Source organism: Pelophylax lessonae (genome assembly GCF_965119305.1).
Source record: "Pelophylax lessonae genome assembly, chromosome: 5".
Taxonomy (NCBI): domain Eukaryota; kingdom Metazoa; phylum Chordata; class Amphibia; order Anura; family Ranidae; genus Pelophylax; species Pelophylax lessonae.
Window position 1 is genome coordinate 52,479,618 of NC_138772.1, and position 20,867 is coordinate 52,500,484.

General features: G+C 42.8%; 1 protein-coding gene across 3 annotated transcripts in view; it reads left to right on the plus strand.

Moving 5' to 3' along the window:
* CALCR (calcitonin receptor) overlaps positions 1-20,867 on the plus strand; it is a 490,211-nt gene that overhangs the window by 278,770 nt on the left and 190,574 nt on the right. For all 3 annotated transcript variants that reach the window (XR_014225284.1, XR_014225285.1, XM_082258039.1), the window contains exon 3: positions 15,149-15,302. Coding sequence is in view for 1 of the 3 variants with exons in the window: in XM_082258039.1 (XP_082114165.1) it covers positions 15,149-15,302 (154 nt within the window). In the remaining 2 variants the exon portion in view is untranslated. The remainder of the gene's footprint in view (positions 1-15,148; positions 15,303-20,867) is intronic.

The window sequence follows — 20,867 nt, forward strand, 5'->3', positions numbered from 1 at the left end:
TCTTTACACTGAAGATAGTTCTTAATGACATTGGCTGTATGTTTGGGGTAGTTATCCTGCTTCAGAATAGATTTTGGGCCAACCACATGCTTAAGGCATGGTATGATAAGTATCTGCCTGTATTTCTCAGCATTGAGGACACCATTGATTCTGGCCAAATCTCCAACTCTGTTTGCAAAAAGGCTGCCCCAAACTTGCAGGGAACCTCCACCATGCTTCACAGTTGCCTGCAGACGCTCATTATTGTACCACTCTCCAGCCCTTCGCTAACAAACTGACTCCTGCTACAGTCAATTTTTTTACATTTTGACTCATCAGTCCAGAGCACCTGCTGCTACTTTTTTGCACCCTAGTTCCTACGTTTTCATGTATAGGACATGAAAACAAGGCTAAGCAACTAACCTATGCCATGCAGCTCCCTGCCTCCAACAATGTCCCCAAGAAAAAATTCTGCACGAGGGGTAGCTGCCCATCCTGCCCCCTCCACATGAAAACACTGCACCAGGGGATGCTGCCCCTTCTGCTCCCCACCCACGTGAATACACTGCACCAGGGGAAGCTGCTTGTTCCCCCAGTCCTGTAGAAATGCATTAAAAAAAGATTTATAATATATTAAAATTCATTTCACTTTGATAATGAAATGGAATTCAGCTTTGAACATTGTACGTGACCCAGAATAAAGAAACATTTAATGTGAAATAGATAAAGTTCAGAGCAATCTTCTCTTTCTACATCTCAATGCCAGTTTTTAGAGATGTCAAATTCTGCCCTTTTGAAGGTAAACATACAACCAGTAAAACAGGAGCCAACTTTATACACACACAGAGGATAAGATAGAAATGCTTTTGGATGAACAAAAAAGCATTTTCTTCAGTGCCAAAATTATTTGCAAAAGTATAAAAGAAGAGCCGGGTTTTTGCTGTAAATGGATGTGATTACTTTATGTGCGGATTCTATCTGGCATTCAAACCAAGCGTAAAGTTAAACTCAAAAACAAAAAAACTGTATATTGCATTTTACCAATCCCTGCATGTGGTGGCTGCATTTGTTTTCTTTTTTTTTAAGCCAGTAACATACCACCTGTGTTAGGGTGTCCCCTTTGGGGTGGAGGAACAATGCAGATGCCTTTGGACAGCAGCATTATCAGTCTGGGAGAGAGTAGTGTTAGATGGACTAGAAGATTTAGATGGAATACATTAACCACTTCAGCCTCGGAAGGTTTTACCCCCTTAATGACCAAGCCATTTTTTGCAATATGGCACTGCGTTATTTTAACTGACAATTGCGTGGTTGTGGGACGCTTTACCCAAATAAAATTGATGTCCTTTTTTCCCCCCACAAATAGAGCACTTCTGCAGTTTTTATTTTTTGTGCTATGACCAAAAAAAGACCAACAATTTTGAAAAAGAAAAAAAACTATTTTTTTTTTACTTTCTGCTATAAAACACATAAAGAAAATGTAAAAAATAAAATTTCTTCATCAATTTAGGCCAATATGTATTCTGCTACATTTTTGGTAAAAAAGTCCCAATAAGTGTATATTGAGTGGTTTACATAAAAGTAACGTGTCTACAAACTATGGGATATTTTTATGGTGTTTATTTGTTTATTTTTATTTTAATAGTAATGGCGGCGATCATTGAATTTTAGCAGGACTGAGATATTGTGTCAGACAAATCGCACATCAAACTGACACTTTTGACACTTTTTGGGGACCAGTGACACTAATACAGCGATCAGTGCTAAAAATATGCACTGTCACTGTACTAATGACACTGGCTGGGAAGGGGTTAACATCAGGAGCAATCAAAAAGTATTGATGTCAGTTTATGCATTAATAGCCCCTAGTATTGGTGCCAGATTACACAGTAATAACCCTTAGTATTGGTGCCAGATTATACAGTAATAATCCCTAGTATTGGTCCTAGATTTCGCAGTAATAACCCCTAGTATTGATGTCAGTTTATGCATTAATAGCCCCTAGTATTGGTGCCAGATTACACAGTAATAACCCCTAGTATTAGTACCAGATTTTGCAGTAATAGCTCCTTGTATTGGTGCCAGTTTATGCAGTAATAGCCCCTAGTATTGGTACCAGATTATACAGTAATAATCCCTAGTATTGGTGCCAGATTACACAGTAATAACCCCTAGTATTAGTACCAGATTACACAGTAATAGCTCCTAGTATTGGTGCCAGTTTATGCAGTAATAGCCCCTAGTATTGGTGCCAGTTTATGCAGTCATAGCCCCTAGTATTGGTGCCAGTTTATGCAGTAATATCCCCTAGTAGTATTGGTGCTAGTTTGCGCAGTAATAGCCCCTAGTATTGGTGCCAGATTACACAGAAATAACCCCTAGTATTGATGTCAGTTTATGCAGTAATAGCCCCTAGTATTGGTGCCAGATTACACAGTAATAACCCCTAGTATTAGTACCAGATTTTGCAGTATTAGCCCCTAGCATTAGTGCCAGATTATGCAATAATAACCCCTAGTATTGGGGCCAGTTTGTGCAGTAATAACCCCTAGTATTGGTGCCAGTTTATGCAGTAATAGCCCCTAGTATTGGTGCCAGTTTATGCAGTAATAGCCCCTAGTATTGGTGCCAGTTTATGCAGTAATAACTCCTGGTAGTGGTGCCAGTTTACGCAGTAATAACCACTAGTAGTGGTGCCAATTTACGCAGTAATAGCCCCTAGTATTTGTGCCAGTTTATGCAGTAATAGCCCCTAGTATTGGTGCCAGTTTTTGCATTAATAATCCCTAGTATTGGTGCCAGTTTATGCAATAATAACCCCTAGTATTGGTGCCAGTTTATGCAGTAATAGCCCCTAGTATTGGTGCCAGTTTATGCAGTAATAGCCCCTAGTATTGGTGCCAGTTTACGCAGTAATAACTCCTGGAAGTGGTGCCAGTTTACACAGTAATAACCAAAAGTAGTGGTGCCAATTTAGCAAGAACCCTTAGTATTGGTGCCAGATTATGCAGTAATAACCCCTAGTATTGGTGTCAGTTTATGCAGTAGTAGCCCTTGTATTGGTACCAGATTACACAGTAGTAACCCCTAGTATTGGTACCATATTCCGCAGTAAAACCTCCTTAGTATTGGTGCCAGATTATGCAGTAATAGATTTGGTTTGCTCCTCTGTAATCAGTGGATCGAGGGTTGATTATTTAGAGATGCTCAGAGTCTCACAGGCTGCTGCTCTGATTACTTCCCCCTGTATGCTAGAGGATTCTAGAAGCATGGTGGGAGGAAAAACGGAGCAAGCAGCCTAAATATTTATGGACCCCCAGCAAATCTCTAAGGAGGTGTGCCCAGAAGGTGGAAGAGCTCATAAATAGTCTGGGACCCGATGCAGGGGGAGCAAAGTTCCTGGGTCCAGTCCTGCTGGAGGAGACCCCTGGGGCAGGATTTCTCGAGGTGCCATTTAGAAGACATTGAGGTCCCAGCTGAGGCTTCAGCTGGGGGAAACTATTCACAAAAGCTCAGTCCCGGAGTTTGTTTGGATCTGGAGCTAGGAGGAAGTTGGGGGAAAAGTGTCCAGCTGTCTTTTGGTGGTGGGAGTTTGTGTCTCCCTCAATGGAGAGGGCCCAGAGGATATTGGAAGGTGGCAAATGATTATCCTGTGGCCGTAGGAGTAACTGACCCGGGAGCTCTAAGTTACTGACTGTGGGCAGCTTTATTCTGGTCCACTGGGAAAAGTCCTAGTTCTCTGCCAGCACTATATATTCTGTGGGACATTGTTTGTGTATCTCAGCAAGCTAATGAATAGTCCTCAAAGTGTTTAGTACTGCAGTTCTGGGGTATCCCATGCTCCCCATCCAAGGTTTATGTTCAAATAAAACTCCAAAAAAGGCACCCCTAGGCTGTTCCTTTAAGCCAGTAAAGGTGTGAAGAAAATGCTAAGTGCCTGGCTGTGTGTATCCAAAACTGGGGGAATAAGTCAAAGTTCATCAGCGGCTTCTTCAGGGGTGCACTACAGATGTATTATTGATTACAGAGTTGTATCTGCCCGGAGATCAGCTTTTAAAGGAACTTGCCATAAGAGATATCAGGTCCTGATTCACCAAGCTGCAATAGGATTCTAGGCACCTTAAAATGCACTTAAAGGATATGTAAAGCCAGACCTTTTTTTTTTTTTTTTTTTTTACAGTTTAGGGTGTTGTGGAAATTTTACTAGGACTTGTGTGGAAATTTTTCAGGATGTGTTTTATTTAGCTTGTTATGTCTCTGTTGTCGGTTTGCTTGCGATACGCTCATTAGAGCACGTACGGGCGAACCGGCATTGAGGAAAGACTACTGGCAGTGAAAACCTTCTCTTAGATGTGTAGACGTGTTCGCTCTACATAGACATCTCCGCCGGCAAACACTCCATGCGCTATGCGTGGGTCTGTTTGCCGATAGAGATCTTTGTGTATTTCGGTGTGGAGTTAAAGCATTAAACAGCAAGGATATGACCGCCAGCGGGGGCCCCTGTATAATGTGCATATTTGGTCATTTGTTCGGCGGGGATATGTTTGCTCTGTGAAGTCAATATTGTTTTGATATCTATCTGCCTTTATGAAGGGATACACTCTCATGTCTTTCTACTGTGCCTGATCCCTATAGTGGAAACAGCATGGCTCTTTCCCTGCAGATAGCCTCACCTCTATGGGAACGGTAGTATAATCCTATTAGGCATTTTTCTTTGAGCTTTACTGAATGGGGTTATGCCAGTAGTAGTGGCGGGAATACATCCACGTGTTTGATCAGAGCAGCGGTCACGGTTCTACACGTTGGTTTCATTGTGTAGTTTTAGGCCCGAATTCCGCTACACGTGGGTTTCATTGTTAACTATGGTGTGCGGATTTCCACACACCAATGGCGGGAAGCCGTGCAGGCTGTTCTGCTCATTCACAATCATGTATTCCCCCTTTCTATTGTATATTTGAATGTATACAGGTGTGTCATTGGCTGATTCTATGTGAGTAACCTATGTCATGTGACTGTAAATTTGGAACGGATTGGCTGATGTTGTAGAGCCATCACTTCCTGCTGTTATCCCTTTGTTGTCCCATAAATACGTAGCTCAATGCTTTAAGCAGGACATTCTAATGAGCATCCAATGTGATAACAGCCTGTGTGTCTGTATTACTGGGTACTGCTGAGCGCGCTCCATTACCTTATACAAAAGAGCTGAGAACTGTGCTTTTTAGCACAACCAAATTAATTGCACTTTGCATATATTAATATCCAAAAGTGCACTTATTAGCGCAACTGAGTTACTTGCGCATCAAGCGTACATTAACCACTTGCCGACTGCGCACAGTATATTTACTGCGGCAGTCAGCCCCTCACAGGCAGAGCGACATAGGTCTACATCGTTAGCCTGTGAGGCTCTGGGGAGCGAGCGCTCGCCGCCAGAGGCGCGCTCTCGCGCGGTCACGGACCCCCCCGCGCGTGTGACCGGCGGACCCGATGTCCGCCGGTCACTCGGCGATCGTCGGGGAGAGGGAGAAAGGCAGGCGGCTAGTGTAAACAAGCTGCCTGTCATTCTCCCCTGTGTAGAAACAATGATCATACGGTTCTACTTTGTAGGACCGTTGATCATTGTTCCTACACCTCAAGCCACAGCCAATCACAGTTAGAATCACGCCCCTAGGGACACACACCACCCCTCCCTCTCAAAAAAAGTTAAAACCTTCACTGCCAGTGTAATTTTACAGTAACAGTGCATATGTATGGCACTGATTACTGTAGAAATGTCACTGGTAACCCCAAAAGTGTCAAAAATGTCAATCAAGGGTCCGATCTGTCCGCCGCAATGTCGCAGTACCGCAAAAAAAATCGCAGATCACCGCCATTACGCGTTAAAAAAAAAAACAACAAAAATGACAGAAATCTTTCCATTTGTTAGTAAACGCGATAACTTTTGCCCAAACCAATCAAAATACTCTTTTTGCGATTTTTTTTACCAAACATATGTAGCATAAAACAAATTGGCCGAAAATGTTAAAAAAATTTGATTTTTACATTTTTTTTTGGGGGGGGAGGGAATTTCATATAAAAAAATGTGAAAAATATTGTTATTTTTGCAAAATTGACGCGTTTTTTTGTTTATAGCGCATGATCAAAAAATCGCACAGGTGATCAAATACCACCAAAAGAAAGCTCTGTTTGTGGGAAAAAAGGACGTCAAATTCGTTTAGGTACAGCGTCGCACGACCGCGCAATTGTCCGTTAAAGTCACGCAGTGCCGAATCGCAAAATACCCCCTGGTCAGGAAGGGGGTAAAATCTTCCGGGGCTTAATTGGTTAAGATCTAATCTGAAACACAGATCTCTCTTTTCGTCTAGTGCATCCACTCCCCCTGAAGTTAGAAAGCACTCCCTAGGAGCACACTTAACCCCTTGGTTGCCCCTAGTGTTAACCCCTTCCCTGCCAGTGTCATTTATACAGTAACAGTGCTTTTTTTTTTTTTTAAGCACTGATCACTGTGTTGGGGTCACTGTGTTTATTTACTAAAGCTGGAGAGTGCAAAATCAGGCTCACTTCTGCATAGAAATCAATTAGCTTCCAGGTTTTATTGCCAAGGCTTAAATGAATAAGCTGAGGTTAGAAGCTGATTGGTTCCTATGCAGAAGTGAGCCTGAGTTAGCATTTTTCAGCTTTAGTAAATAAACCCCTTAGTGTCAGATTTGTCCGCCACAACGTCGCAGCCCCACTTAAAATCGCTGATCGCCGCCATTACTAGAAAAAACAATAAAAAGAAAAAAAAGTCCATAAATCTATCCCATAGTTTGTAGACACTATAACCTTTGCGCAAACCAATCAATATACAGTTATAAGGATTTTTTTTACCAAAAATATGTAGCAGAATACATATTGGCCTAAATTGTTTAAAAATTTTAATTTTATAGCAGAAAGTAAAATATATATCTATACAGTATCTCACACCCCTCACATTTTTGTAAATATTTCATTATATCTTTTCAGTGACAACACTGAAGACATGACCCTTTGCTACAATGTAAAGTAGTGAGTGTACAGCTTGTATAACTGTAAATTTGCAGCCGCCTCAAAATAACTCAACACACAGCCATTAATGTCTATGCTGCTGGCAACAAAAGTGAGTACACCCCTAAGTGAAAATGTCCAAATTGGGCCCAATTAGCCATTTTCCCTCCCTGGTGTCATGTAACTCACTAGTGTTACAAGGTCTCAGGTGTGAATGGTGAGTAGGGATCAACAAACTTTTGAAAAGTTTGGTTCGGCCAGAACACCCGAACTACCAGAATGGTCCGGATTCCAGAACCTCATTGAAATCAATGGGACCTGAACTTCGGTAATCAAAAAACACCATTTTGAAGCCCTAAAACCCAATAAATGCCTCTAAAAAGTGCCTAGGCTTCTGGGTCATGCCCCAGGGACTATTAATCACACAAAAAAAAGTTCTTAAAAATTGTCGTTTTTGATAGAGAGCCAATTATTGAAAAAATTATTGAAAAAAAAAGAGATTTCTTTGGATTTAGTGTCTGGGGGGGGGGGGGTCTACCTGTGAAGTTTCAGCTCTGTAAGATAAACAGAAGTGACCAGCGCTATGGAGTTTATGATAGATATGTCTTAATTTATAAGGTGTAAGCTGCCAACAACCAACCCCTAAGGGTTAAAATAGTGAAATAGGTGCAAAAGGTTGAAACAGCGCTACCTTTCAAGTGATAAAGTGCCAAGTGAATAAATAAATAAATAGTGGTATTGTATATATTTTATATATTATAAAGTGCTCAAGTGATTGGTGGTCAGTGTGATGACCGATTTTTTGACTCCAGAATAATTCACACTGATAGGGTGCAAAGTGCTAGTGCAAACGCATTTCGTCAGAGGAAACGTGAAACGAGAAAGCAGACGTCCTCTGACAAAACGCGTAGGGTGGAGTCATACGTCACTTCCGGTTTTGGAGCTAGGGCCGTGGAACGCGGAAGCTTCCCGGCTTCTCTACTGATCGTGGACAGCCGTAACTGTGAGTCACTACCTCCGCCATTTGTGATTGCACTATATACTATACCAAGGGGTCCCCTCTCTCTCTTTGTGTATTTTTGAGGAACAAGGAGGGTGATTACATCGGAGGAACCCCTGGATACTACTATATCAGTCCCACAACATCTAATATGAAGCAGGTTGTATAAGAGGTGCGACACCAAGTGGTCACACTGGTGAATGCAACCAAAGGTTTTCTTTTATCACTTGCCTATTCACTCATATATATAAGAGGTGTGACACCAAGTGGTCACACTGGTGAATGCAACCAATGGTTTTCTTTCATCACCTGCCTATTCACTCATATATATATATTTCTTTCAGTTCTTATTTGGATCTTTGGTTACTCTTTATCAAGAAGAGCTGGAATTTATTTATTTATTACATTGGTTTTATGAATATTTTATCACAATTATCACTGGTATATCACACTGTCTTTCAGCAGGTTTCTTTTAAATAAGCTCACTGTTCCTTTATTTATTTTTCATTGATTCATTTGCACTAGCACTTTGCACCCTATCAGTGTGCATTATTCTGGAATCACTTGAGCACTTTATAATATATAAAATATATACAATACCACTATTTATTTATTTATTTATTCACTTGCCACTTTATCACTTGAAAGGTAGCGCCGTTTCAACTTTTTGCACCTATTTCAGCTCTGTAGCATGTCCAGAACCAGAAAAAAAAAGATAATTTTTCTTCAAATTTTTATTAGCGCAGGGATGGGGTTCCGCTACTTTCACACCTCGGCGTTTTTGTTTCAGGCGTTTAATGGGCATTTTTTTGAACTTCTGTATAGGGGTATATATACACACACACACACACACACACATATATATATAGACATACACACATATAGGTGTGAAAGGAGGGTAACACCATCCCTGCAAATAATTTCAGTAGCGCAGGGATAGGGTTCTGCTCCTTTTACACCTATATGTGTGTATGTGTATATATACATATATGTGTGTGTGTATATATACCCCTACACAGAAGTTCAGATGTCATGCCTGCCTCCAAAGACGTCCACAAAGAAGCCCAATAAATGCCTGAAACAAAAGCACCCAGGTGTGACAGGAGCGGAGCCCCATCCCTGTGCTACTAATAATTCTAAGAAAAATGATCTTTTTCTTATGGCGGTAACCCTGACGTGGATGAATTCAGTCACCCTGGCATACAAGAAGCGGAGCCCCATCCCTGCTCTACTATTAATTCTAAGAAAAATTACCTTTTTCTTATGGCGGTCACCCTGACATGGATGAGTTCTGTTACCCTGGCATAGCAGTCAGAGTCAGTTCACCCTAAACTACACTACGGTCACCCTGACACTTAACACCTTCCCTACAGAAACTAGATTATTGAATCTAACTATAGTGGTATATAGTACCCTAACTACACTAGATATCCCTTTCTTCACACTAATAATTGCTAAATTACACTTTTGCAGCAGGAGTAACAAAACTGCTTCCACTCTCTTCCACAGCCCCTGTATTACAGTGCTAGAGATTTGGCGGGGCTATGTTATATACTGGGGGGCGTTTTCACTACTTATTGGCCTCTGGACCCCCTAGTCACTCCAATCACATTCCTAGCATCCTCCTGCCCCCTCAATTGGCTTTTACTCACGTTTCTGGTCCAATCACGGGCTTTTAAAGCCCAGTTCCTGTCCCATTGCATTTTGGGTGGTTCTGGTGCCGATTTCCGAACTTTTACCGCAAAAAGTTCGGAATTCGGCCCGAATTTCGAACAGTCAATGTTCGGGTCGAACCGATGGTCGACCTGAACCGCTCGATCATCCCTAATGGGGAGCAGGTGTGTTAAATTTGGTGTTATCACTCTTACTCTCTCATACTGGTGACTGGAAGTTGAACATGGCACATCATGGCAAAGAACTCTCTGAGGATCTGAAAAAAAGAATTATTGCTCTACATAAAGATGGCCTAGGCTATAAGAAGATTGCCAAGACCCTGAAAATGAGCTGCAGAACGGTGGCCAAGACTATACAGCAGTTTATCAGGACAGGTTCCACTCAGAACCGGCATCGCCATGGTCAACCGAAGAAGTTGAGTGCACGTGCTCAGCGCCATATCCAGAGGTTGTCTTTGGGAAATAGACGTGTGAGTGCTGCCAGCATTGCTGCAGAGGTTGAAGGTGTGGGGGGTCAGCCTGTCAGTGCTCAGACCAAACGCCGCACACTGCATCAAATTGGTCTGCATGGCTGTCGTCTCTAAAGATGATGCATAAGAAAACCCGCAAACAGTTTGCTGAAGACAAGCAGACTAAGGACATGGATTACTGGAACCATGTCCTGTGGTCTGATGAGACCAAGAAAAACGAATTGGTTCAGATGGTGTCAAGCGTGTGTGGCGGCAACCAAGTGAGGAGTACAAAGACAAGTGTGTCTTGCCTACAGTCAAGCATAGTGGTGGGAGTAGATTAATAATGAAAGGATCCACGCTTATGGAAAAACGGGTAATTGGCTGCAGCCTACCTTCACAAATATATACCTTGAATAAGGCAATATATGAATCAAGAAAAATGGGGGGGAGGTATTTGGCGCTGCCTCAAAGTGTGTAATAGGTAATGGGCAAGTAAATAAATAACAGTCAATTGAGATGTAAATGAATAAACATTAGATATCACATAACAAAGGATATAATTCTCAATCTAGTGACATATTAAAGAGATATAGTGCCAAAGTGAACCATGAAATAGGATGACAGTGAACCCCTCAAAAAAAGGGAAGGGGGGGGGGGGTTACCCCAAAGTGGAAAATGATCAAAAGTATGTGTTAAGTAAAAAATAAGCCACAGGTAACATATAGTGATAATATAGGCAATAGAAAATTATAATAAAGTGACGTGATGCTATAATACTGGGGTGAACCCCAATAAGGGGCAAAGTGGTGTCCCAAGGTGCTACTAAATATAAACTCAGAGATAGGTATCCATCAAGGGCATCCTTACTCAATTGGGGTATACATCAGCATATCACTCCTTCCATTAGTAATACTCATATATGGCGTGTATATCATTCATAGGTTTACTGTCATCCTATTTCACGTTGCACATTGGCACTATATCTCTTTAATATGTCACTATATTGAGATATATATATCCTTTGTAATGTGATATCTAATGTTTATTAATTTACATCTCAATTGACTGTTATTTATTTACTTGCCCATTACCCATTACACACTTTGAGGCCATGCCAAATACCTCCCCCCCCCCCATTTTTCATGGTGATGGGAGTGTCATGGTCTGGGGCTGCATTAGCGCTGCTGGAACTTGGGAGCTACAGTTCATTGAGGGAACCATGAATGCCAACATGTACTGTGAAATACTGAAGCAGAGCATGATCCCCTCCCTTCGGAGACTGGGCCGCTGGGCAGTATTCCAACATGATAACGACCCCAAACACACCTCCAAGATGACCACTGCCTTGCTAAAGAAGCTGAGGGTAAAGGTGATGGACTGGCCAACCATGTCCCCAGACCTAAATCCTATTGAGCATCTGTGGGTCATCCTAAATGGAGGGTGGAGGAGTGCAAGGTCTCTAACATCCACCAGCTCCATGATGTCGTTATGGAGGCAACCTGTGAAGCTCTATTGAACTCCATGCCCAAGATGGTTAAGGCAGTGCTGGAAAATAATGGTGGTAACACAAAATATTGACACTTTGGGTCCAATTTGGACATTAAGAGTCGGTTCACACTAAGGCGACACGACTTGTGCATTACCATGCACCACGACTTCGGAGCGACTTGCAGGGACTTCACATAATGGAAGTCTATGCAAGTCACTCCTAGGTCGCCCCGAAGTAGTACAGGACCCTTTTTCTAAGTCGGAGCGACTTGCGTCGCTCCTATTAGAACGGGTCCTGTAGCGGTCAATGGACCGCGAGGGAGCGCGACTTGTCAGGCTGACAAGTTGCGCTAATGTGGACCGGCTCTTAGGGGTGTACTCACTTTTGTTGCAAGCGGTTTAGACAATAATGTTTAATAGTTTTTATTTTTGGGGGGCAGCAAATTTAACATGAAAAGATATAATAAAATATTTACAAAAATGTGAGGGGTGTACTCACTTTTGTCAGATACTGTATATATATTTTTTAAATTGTGTTTTTTGTTTTTTTTGTTTTTGGCGCAAAAAATAAAAACCACACAGCTGATTAAATACCACCAAAAGAAAGCTCTAATTGTGGGTAAAAAATACATCAATTATTTTTGGGAACAGCGTCGCACGACCGCGCAATTGTCAGTTAAAGGAACACAGTGCCATATTTCAAAAAATGGCCTGGTCATTAAGGGGGTAAAACCTTCCAGAGCTGAAGTGGTTAAGAAATGCTAAAGTGGCCTTTCAAGCAATATTATCTTATGTTAGTATAGGATGCCTTAAATGCCATGTAGCACATCATATCGCAGTTTGATGAAACAGGGCTATACATGACATACTTCTGACCTTCTTTTGAATATGCCGGCTCGCTGTCTGTCATGCTTATCTTTTTTGGCTTCAGTACATTCTGGGTCACTGACCTGGAACAAGCAGGCAGCCATTGAAGTGACAGCTCCTGATTTGCCTACTAATGGGTCAGGGATTCAGAAAGTATTGTGACAGTCAGACATGTGACATTTTCAGAAGTAGATCAGAAAGTTTTCTTTTAATGCATAACTCCACTTTTGTTGAGAAATAAACATTCCCCTCTGGGTGATCTCTTTACATTGGAGGGATTTTAACCACTTGCCGACCGCCGCAAGTACATATACTGTGGTGGTCAGCCCCTCACAGGCAAAGCGACGTAGTACTACGTCACTAGCCTGTGAGGCGCGCTCCAGCTCGGTCACGGACCCCCCCGCGCGTGTGCCTGGCGCACCCGATGTCCGCGGGGCACTCGTGATCGTCCGTGACAGCGGGAGAAAGGCAGGCGGCTAGTGTAAACAAGCCGCCTGTCATTCTCCCCTGTGTAAGAACAGTGATCATACGGTTCTACTATGTAGGACCGTTGATCACTGTTCCTACACCTCAAGCCACAGCCAATCACAGTAAGAATCACGCCCCTAGGGACACACTTAACCCCTCCCTCTCAAAAAAAGTTAACCCCTTCACTACCAGTGTCATTTTACAGTAACAGTTCATATGTATAGCACTGATTACTGTAGTAATGTCACTGGTAACCCCAAAAGTGTAAAAAATGTCAGTCAAGGGTCCGATCTGTCCGCCGCAATGACGCAGTACCGCAAAAAAAATTGCAGATCACCGCCATTACGCGTTAAAAAAAAACCAACAAAAATGACAAAAATCTTTCCCTTAGTTAGTAAACACAATAACTTTTGCGCAAATCAATCAAAATATGCTTTTTGCGATTTTTTTTTTACCAAAAATATGTAGCATAAAACAAATTGGCCTAAAATGTTAAAAAATTTAGATTTTTACATTTTTTGGGGGGGAATTTCATATAAAAAAATGTGAAAAATATTGTTATTTTTGCAAAATTGTCGCTCTTTTTTTATTTATAGCGCATGATCAAAAAATTGCACAGGAGATCAAATACCACCAAAAGAAAGCTCTGTTTGTGGGAAAAAAAGGTCGTCAAATTCGTTTAGGTACAGCGTCGCACGACCGCGCAATTGTCCGTTAAAATCACGCAGTGCTGAATCGCAAAATATCCCCTGGTCAGGAAGGGGGTAAAATCTTCCGGGGCTTAAGTGGTTAACAAACATTGTTGCAGATTCCTACCTTTTGTTATTCTGAAGAAATCATTGTTTGTTCCTCTGTGCTGAGTGGGTCTGATGGGAGTGGTTTCATTAATTATCTATCAGCTGTGGCAGCTGCAGAGCACTAATGAGGAAAGCTGCAGGGCCTGCATCCCTTTAGACGTGTTCCTATTGGGAGTATCTCACCAAAAATGACATTTGTGTTGCAGGGGATTCCAGACTTGTATCTTAGTGCAGACTTCTGGGAAATATGGTGAGCCAATCACACAAGCAGAAAATGATGTTTCTGGGGTGTGGTAGGTCAGTATACATTCTGTGTACAGAACACCTCCAGGTAGCCATATTGCATTAAAAAACAATAAGGTGTAACCACCCTTCTCCTGCGCTTGGTATCCAGACCCCTCGACCACACACTTCGCGGGATTGACAACTGGCTTCTCAGATGGCTCAAGTCTTGCTGCCCTTAACGGACTGGGGTAGTCCACCGGTACTAAAAGCAAAAAAGAACAAAAAAGGGCGCACCGACCTAGCGCATTATCCTCAATATAAGGCTTTAATAAATAACATAAAAATGGCTACTCACAGACGTAGATATAAGTAAGGCGTATCAAGCTAAATTGCTCGAGAGTCCGTGTTTAGTCCATATAATTGTCCATGATGAGATGACTGACGCGTTTCGAGGCCTAGCCTCTTCCTCAGAGTCACTCTGAGGAAGAGGCTAGGCCTCGAAACGCGTCAGTCATCTCATCATGGACAATTATATGGACTAAACACGGACTCTCGAGCAATTTAGCTTGATACGCCTTACTTATATCTACGTCTGTGAGTAGCCATTTTTATGTTATTTTTTAAAGCCTTATATTGAGGATAATGCGCTAGGTCGGTGCGCCCTTTTTTGTTCTTTTTTGCTTTTAGCCATATTGCATTGCATTTTCAGAAAATTACAGTATCTGCAGATTAAAAAGGAAAGGTAATGTTTATTAACATTCAATAACAATATGATTTGTGTCCCAATTGTATACGCTATATTGTTTTTTTTTTTTTATTTGCTATTTTTTTCCCCACGAAAGTGGAGTAACAGCCCATTCAGACTGGCGCGAAAGGATTTTGTGGGGCGACCTGTGAAGACTGGCGCGACTTGCACGGACTTCATATAATTGAAGTCTATGCAAGTCGCCTCCAGGTCACCCCAAAGTAGTACAGGGCCCTTTTTCAAAGTCGGAGCGACTTGTGTCGCTCCTATTAGAACGGGTCCTGTACTATTCAATGGCGAGCGAGCGACCGACCGCGCCTTGTCAGGCGACCAAGTGGTCTGACAAGTCGCGCTAGTGTGAATGGACCCTTATCCAATACATGTTGACTCTTTATTTCAGTGTTGCTGTAACATATTTCTTTTCTGTACAGAGAATGGTTCCAGGCTACACCTCTACAGTTAACTATGCCGATCCCACCCTCATGCCCCTCGCCCACGAGGAAGCCATTGCAAGGCAAAGAATCATAAACTCCCAGTTCAAATGTTATGAGAAAATGAAAAGGGATACGCCGTATTCCAAATCAGGTAAATGACCTTTATCAATTTTCATTTATGTTCTGTTAGGTTGTCTTTATTTTGTTGCTGGATTTGTTTTTTATTACAAAGTACAGCAGATTCAGGATTTATTTCTCACTCCTCCATACGTAACATTATTGTTAGGAAAAAAAATTATATTGATAGTCCCTTTTTTTTAGGGCTTTAAAGCTGAACTCCAGGCAGATTAAAAAAAAAAATACCTGCAGTGTATTTAATAAAGCAAAATCCATCTTGGTGGATTGGTGGTCTCTGCAATAGTTAGGTCTCTGCAGAGTGGCTTTGTTTAGGCTTGCTTAACACACATTAAAGCACCTACCGCTTCAACGTGCTTTTTTTGAAGCTTGGGGAATGCCCAGTGGGTGTTGATTTTATATTTGTATTAAAGGTGCCCAGTAGAACCCTAGATCATAGGTACCCTTGTATTAATACCCTCCTTCAGCAGATCCCCTGCTCAGTAGTACCCCTAGCTCTGCTGATGCCCCACTCAGTAGTACCCCCCCAGCTTTGATGATTCCCCGCTTAGTATTAACCCACAGCTTTGCTTTTACGTTGCTAAGTAGTACCCCTATCTTTGCTAATCCTCCGCTAAGTAGTACCCCCAGCTTTGCTGATCCCCCACTCAGAAGTAACCTCCAACTCTGCTGATCCCCCACTTAGTAATAACTCAAAGCTTTGCTAATCCCCCATTCAGTAGTGACCCCAATCTCTGCTGTTCCTCCACTCAGTAGTAACCCCTAGCTTTGCTGATCCTCCACTCAGTATTAGCACCTAGCTCTGCTGAAGCCCCACTTAGTAGTACCCCAGGTTTGCTGGTCCCCAGCTTAGTAGTAACCCAGAGCTTTGCTTTTACCTTACTCAGTAGTACCCCTAGCTTTGCTGATCCCCCCGCTCAGTAGTTCCCCCAGCTTTGCTGATCCCGAGCTCAGAAGTAACCATAAATTCTGCTGATCCCCCACTTATTAATAACTCCAAGCTCTGCTAATCCCCCATTCAGTAGTGACCCCCAGCTCTGCTCTTCCTCCACTCAGTAGTACCCCTAGCTTTGCTGATCCTCCACTCAGTAGTAGCCCTAGCTCTGCTGATGCCCCACTTAGTAGTACCCCCAGCTTTGATGATCCCCGCTTAGTAGTAACCCACAGCTTTGCTTTTACTTTGCTCAGTAGTACCCCTAGCTTTGCTGATCCCCCTGCTCAGTAGTTCCCCCAGCTTTGCTGATCCCGAGCTCAGAAGTAACCCCCAACTCTGCTGATCCCCCACTTAGTAATAACTCCAAGCTCTGCTAATCCCCCATTCAGTAGTGACCCCCAGCTCTGCTCTTCCTCCACTCAGTAGTACCCCTAGCTTTGCTGATCCTCCACTCAGTAGTAGCCCTAGCTCTGCTGATGCCCCACTTAGTGGTACCCCCAGCTTTGCTGATCCCCCGCTCAGTAGTACCCCCAGCTTTGCTGATCCTGAGCTCAGAAGTAACCCCCAACTCTGCTGATCCCCCACTTAGTATTAACTCCAAGCTCTACTAATCCCCCATTCAGTAGTGACCCCCAGCTCTGCTGTTCCTCCACTTAGTAGTAACCCCCAGCTTTGCTGATGCCCCACTCAATAGTACCTCCAACTTTGATGATCCCCCACTTAGTAGTAACCCACAGCTTTGCTGATCCCCTACTCAGTACTACCCTTAGCTTTACTGATCCCCTGCTCAGTAGTACCCCCAGCTTTGCTGATCCCCCACTCAGAAGTAACCCCCAGCTCTGCTGATCCCCCACTTAGTATTAACTCCAAGCTCTGCTAATCCCCCACTCTGTAGTGACCCCCAGCTCTGCTGTTCCTCCACTTAGTAGTAACCCCCAGCTTTGCTGATCCTCTACTCAGTAGTACCCACAGCTCTGCTGATCCTCCGATTAGTAGTAACTCCAAGCTCTGTTGATTCCCCATTCAGTATTAACCCCCCCAGCTCTGCTAATCCCCAGCTTAGTAGTAACTCCAAGCTCTGTTGATCCCGCACTCAGTAGTAACCCCCAGCTCTGCTGATCACCTGCTCATTAGTAACCCACAGCTTTAATGATCCTCTGGTTTTCTAATCCTTTTCACTCTCACGTCCCTGATCACCTCTTGCTTTATTGCTCCCAGGCTGCAAACCACATTTGACATCTTCTAGATTCTCGTGTTCTGGTTCCCCTAGCTGTATTGATTCTTTGTCGCTCAGTCCTCACTCTCCAGTCCTTGTGCTATAGCAATCCCATGTTGCATGCCACATGTGCCGTCTGCTAGTTGCTCCACTCCAGTCCTGGCCCCGCTCACCTTCCTACTGGTCCACACTACACACTAGATGTGAAATCTGCACCACACACTTCCAGAATATATACACATGAACCAGAAGTGACTGCTGATGTCTTTCCGCTTCACTAGTTGGTTTCCTAGTGCATCCTGGGATATCTCATACCTGCAATACCTCCATACAAAGCAAAAATAATGCTGGATGAAAGCTCCTGAAAAGCTGCAGATATTGTAAGCGAATGTTGTCATAGTCTTCTGTGGAGGCTTTGGAGATGCTTTGAAGCATCAAGAAAGCAGCAATGGGGTATAATTTTTGAAGCAAAGCAAAGCAAACACAAAGTGTGAACAGGACTGTAAGGTAACCATTTTTTTTTTTTTTTTGGTGAAGTGCTTTGATTGGCATTCTGAGTGCTTTAAAAAAGCGTGTCCAATGCAACATATTGAAGCAAGTGTAAATGAGTCCTGACCAGTGCAGCCTAATAACATTCTTTCATTTTTTTTGCCCCATTAGCACAGAACGAATGAACATATGCTTTCACTGGGTGATTTTTATTTTTTTTACATTTTTTATACATTTTTATTGTAACATTAACCCTAGCTCCCTCCCCCACCCTCTCCTTTTCAGTCATTGGATTACCTTTCATAAAATGTAAGTAATGCAAAGCTCTAGCTCTCTTACCTACAATAAGCCAGCATCTCAGGAAACTGACACATATCACATCTTAAAGCTTTATTAATACCAACACAGCAATGCGCTTAAACGCATAAAGTCTATAGAAGCGAAACTCATAAAAGTGGCCTATATTGCCGAACTGTAAATGAAAAAAATTATCTTTGGAAATCCGTGCAGAAAGTCGCTTTGGATACAAGCTGATAAAGATCCCACTAAAAATTTCAAATGTCATCACCGTATTCCGGTAAATCCTAATCCCCCCCACTCTATACATTCATATTTACAGATGTCAGTCACTTTCACCTGTAGGGAAAACACATCTACACGGCATGTCTGGCTCTAGTAATTCCAATGTCCCCCAAATAACCTTCACGCTTCTCTAAAAACAGATCTGGTCCAGAATCCAATAAAGTTCTGTGCGTGTTCCTGGAAACGTTTTTATCTCGGCGATAGGAAATCCAATAGCAATTCTTAAAGGACAAAGCCGGAATGTAACAATATATTTTCAAGCACTGTGCTGAAGGAGGACTGTAGGCAGCTGGGTGGTATTTTGTAAGTTTTTATTTTATCACTAAACAAGTTGAAATTGGATATTAGAATTCTCATTCTCCTAAACTAAAACCAATATTTTATGGAGTAGCTGAGGAGGGATTGCATTTTGTTTAGTTTTCCATTTGCAGTAACATGCTTGAAAATACACATTGCTACAAACTAAAGTGTTTGTTACCCTAAAAAAATTGGATCTTGTTCCCTTAAAGCATGTTATATAGCACAGTGCTTTTGCTGTGTAATTTGGCCCCGTGTATCACCTGAAATACCTGGCTGCTTCTACCTGGTTCTGCCCTCCCCTCTGTAAACTGACCACAGTTTATCATGGCTGCTGAGCCCTGACACCGTGGTCAGTGTACGTGCCTCCATCATCCGCAGCTCTCTCATCTGCTCTCTTCTGTCCTCCTCTGTCCTCTTTCCTTCTCCCATCCCTGCCTGTCAGCTCTGTCCACTCCACGATCCTCCCCTCCTGCTGCTCTCATATATATACTCGGATCTCTCTCCACTCTCCTCCCCAAGTGACATCAGCGGGAGTGCTCAGCACCACCCCCTTTAGCTGTCAGCTGGGTGGAGGAGAGAGCGAAGCAGTCACGCCAGGAGATGCTCTGATATACATTTTTTTTATATAGCACAGGCACAGGGACAAATAGCGTTATGTAACAGAGGGGTTGGCATGATCATAGTATAGTGGGTTAACAACCACTTTAAGAAGTTGCAACGGCCCACAAACAAAAAGAACTAGGGGTCTACACTACACTCCGGAAGGTTTTACCCCCTTCATGACTAGACCATTTTTTGCTATTTATCACTACTTTAACTGGTAATTGCACGTCATTATTGCGCATCATACGACACTGTAGCCAAAAAAAAATGTATATAATACTCCGGCCGGACATATATATATTGGTATTTTTTTTATACCACCAATGGCGGTGATCAGTGGCTTATAATGGGACTGCGACAGTGCGGCAGGAAATCCTACACTAACTGACGCTGGGGGAAAACTGACTGCCACTGACATCACCAGTGACACTTACACAGTGATCAGTGCTAATACTATACACTGTCATTGTACTAATGAGACAGGCTGGAAAGGCGTTAACATCAGAGGCAATCAAAGGGTTAAATGTTTGAGACACAGCCGCGGTGCCATTGGCTCCCGCGGCTGTTAATCAAAATCAGTTAGCCAATCAGGAGAGAGAGGGGGTGGGGCCAAACCGCAGCTCCGTGTTTGAATAGATACACAGAGCTGCAGCTAGGCCTGGGTGCCCCCATAGCAAGCTGCTTGCTGTGGGGGCACTCAACAGGAGGGAAGAGTCAGGAGCAGCGAAGAGGGACTCAAGAAGAGGAGGATTGGAGCTGCTCTGTGCAAAGCCACTACACAGAGGAGGTAAGTATAACATGTTTGTTATTTTAAAAAAAAAAATGAGACTTTATAATCACTTTAAATCTACATTGTTTAGAGTCATGTGTTTTGTTACTTGAATCTTGGTGTCCTTTGTGCATTTCATCCAGATCTGTGCAGTAATCCAGCATGGAACAAGTCTGCAATTTACCTCTGTGCAGGAGCTTCCTGTAATAAAGACTGGTCACTGCTTTGCCTTGTCTCCGCCCCCTCCTGTAGTTCTCTACAGGCAGCCTGTATTGGGTGGAGCTGTTAGGTCCCTTCCACAGCTCTACTCTCTGCACAGGCTATGTACAGCACAGTGATGATGTCATTGCTACATTTACAATGCATTATCTGGGTTTGTACAGGCAAAATGATGCACACAAAGTGGATTTACATCCTTTGCAACTGCAAAGGAATATTGTATGCTTAAATTAAATTTATTGTGCCCAGAGATCAGCTTTAAAGTGTTACTAAACCCATAACAGTAAAATCAGTGTGTATATGCAGCAAAGCATGCTTTTTATACTCACCGTTATACCTAAGGAGTTAATCCTCTGCATTGTGTAAAAAGGCTGTTTAATCCCATCTTCTCTAAACCTCCACTTGTTTTACTGTCCCCAAACCATCTCCTGATAAGACAGAGCCATTGGGGGCACTCTGCACATGCTCA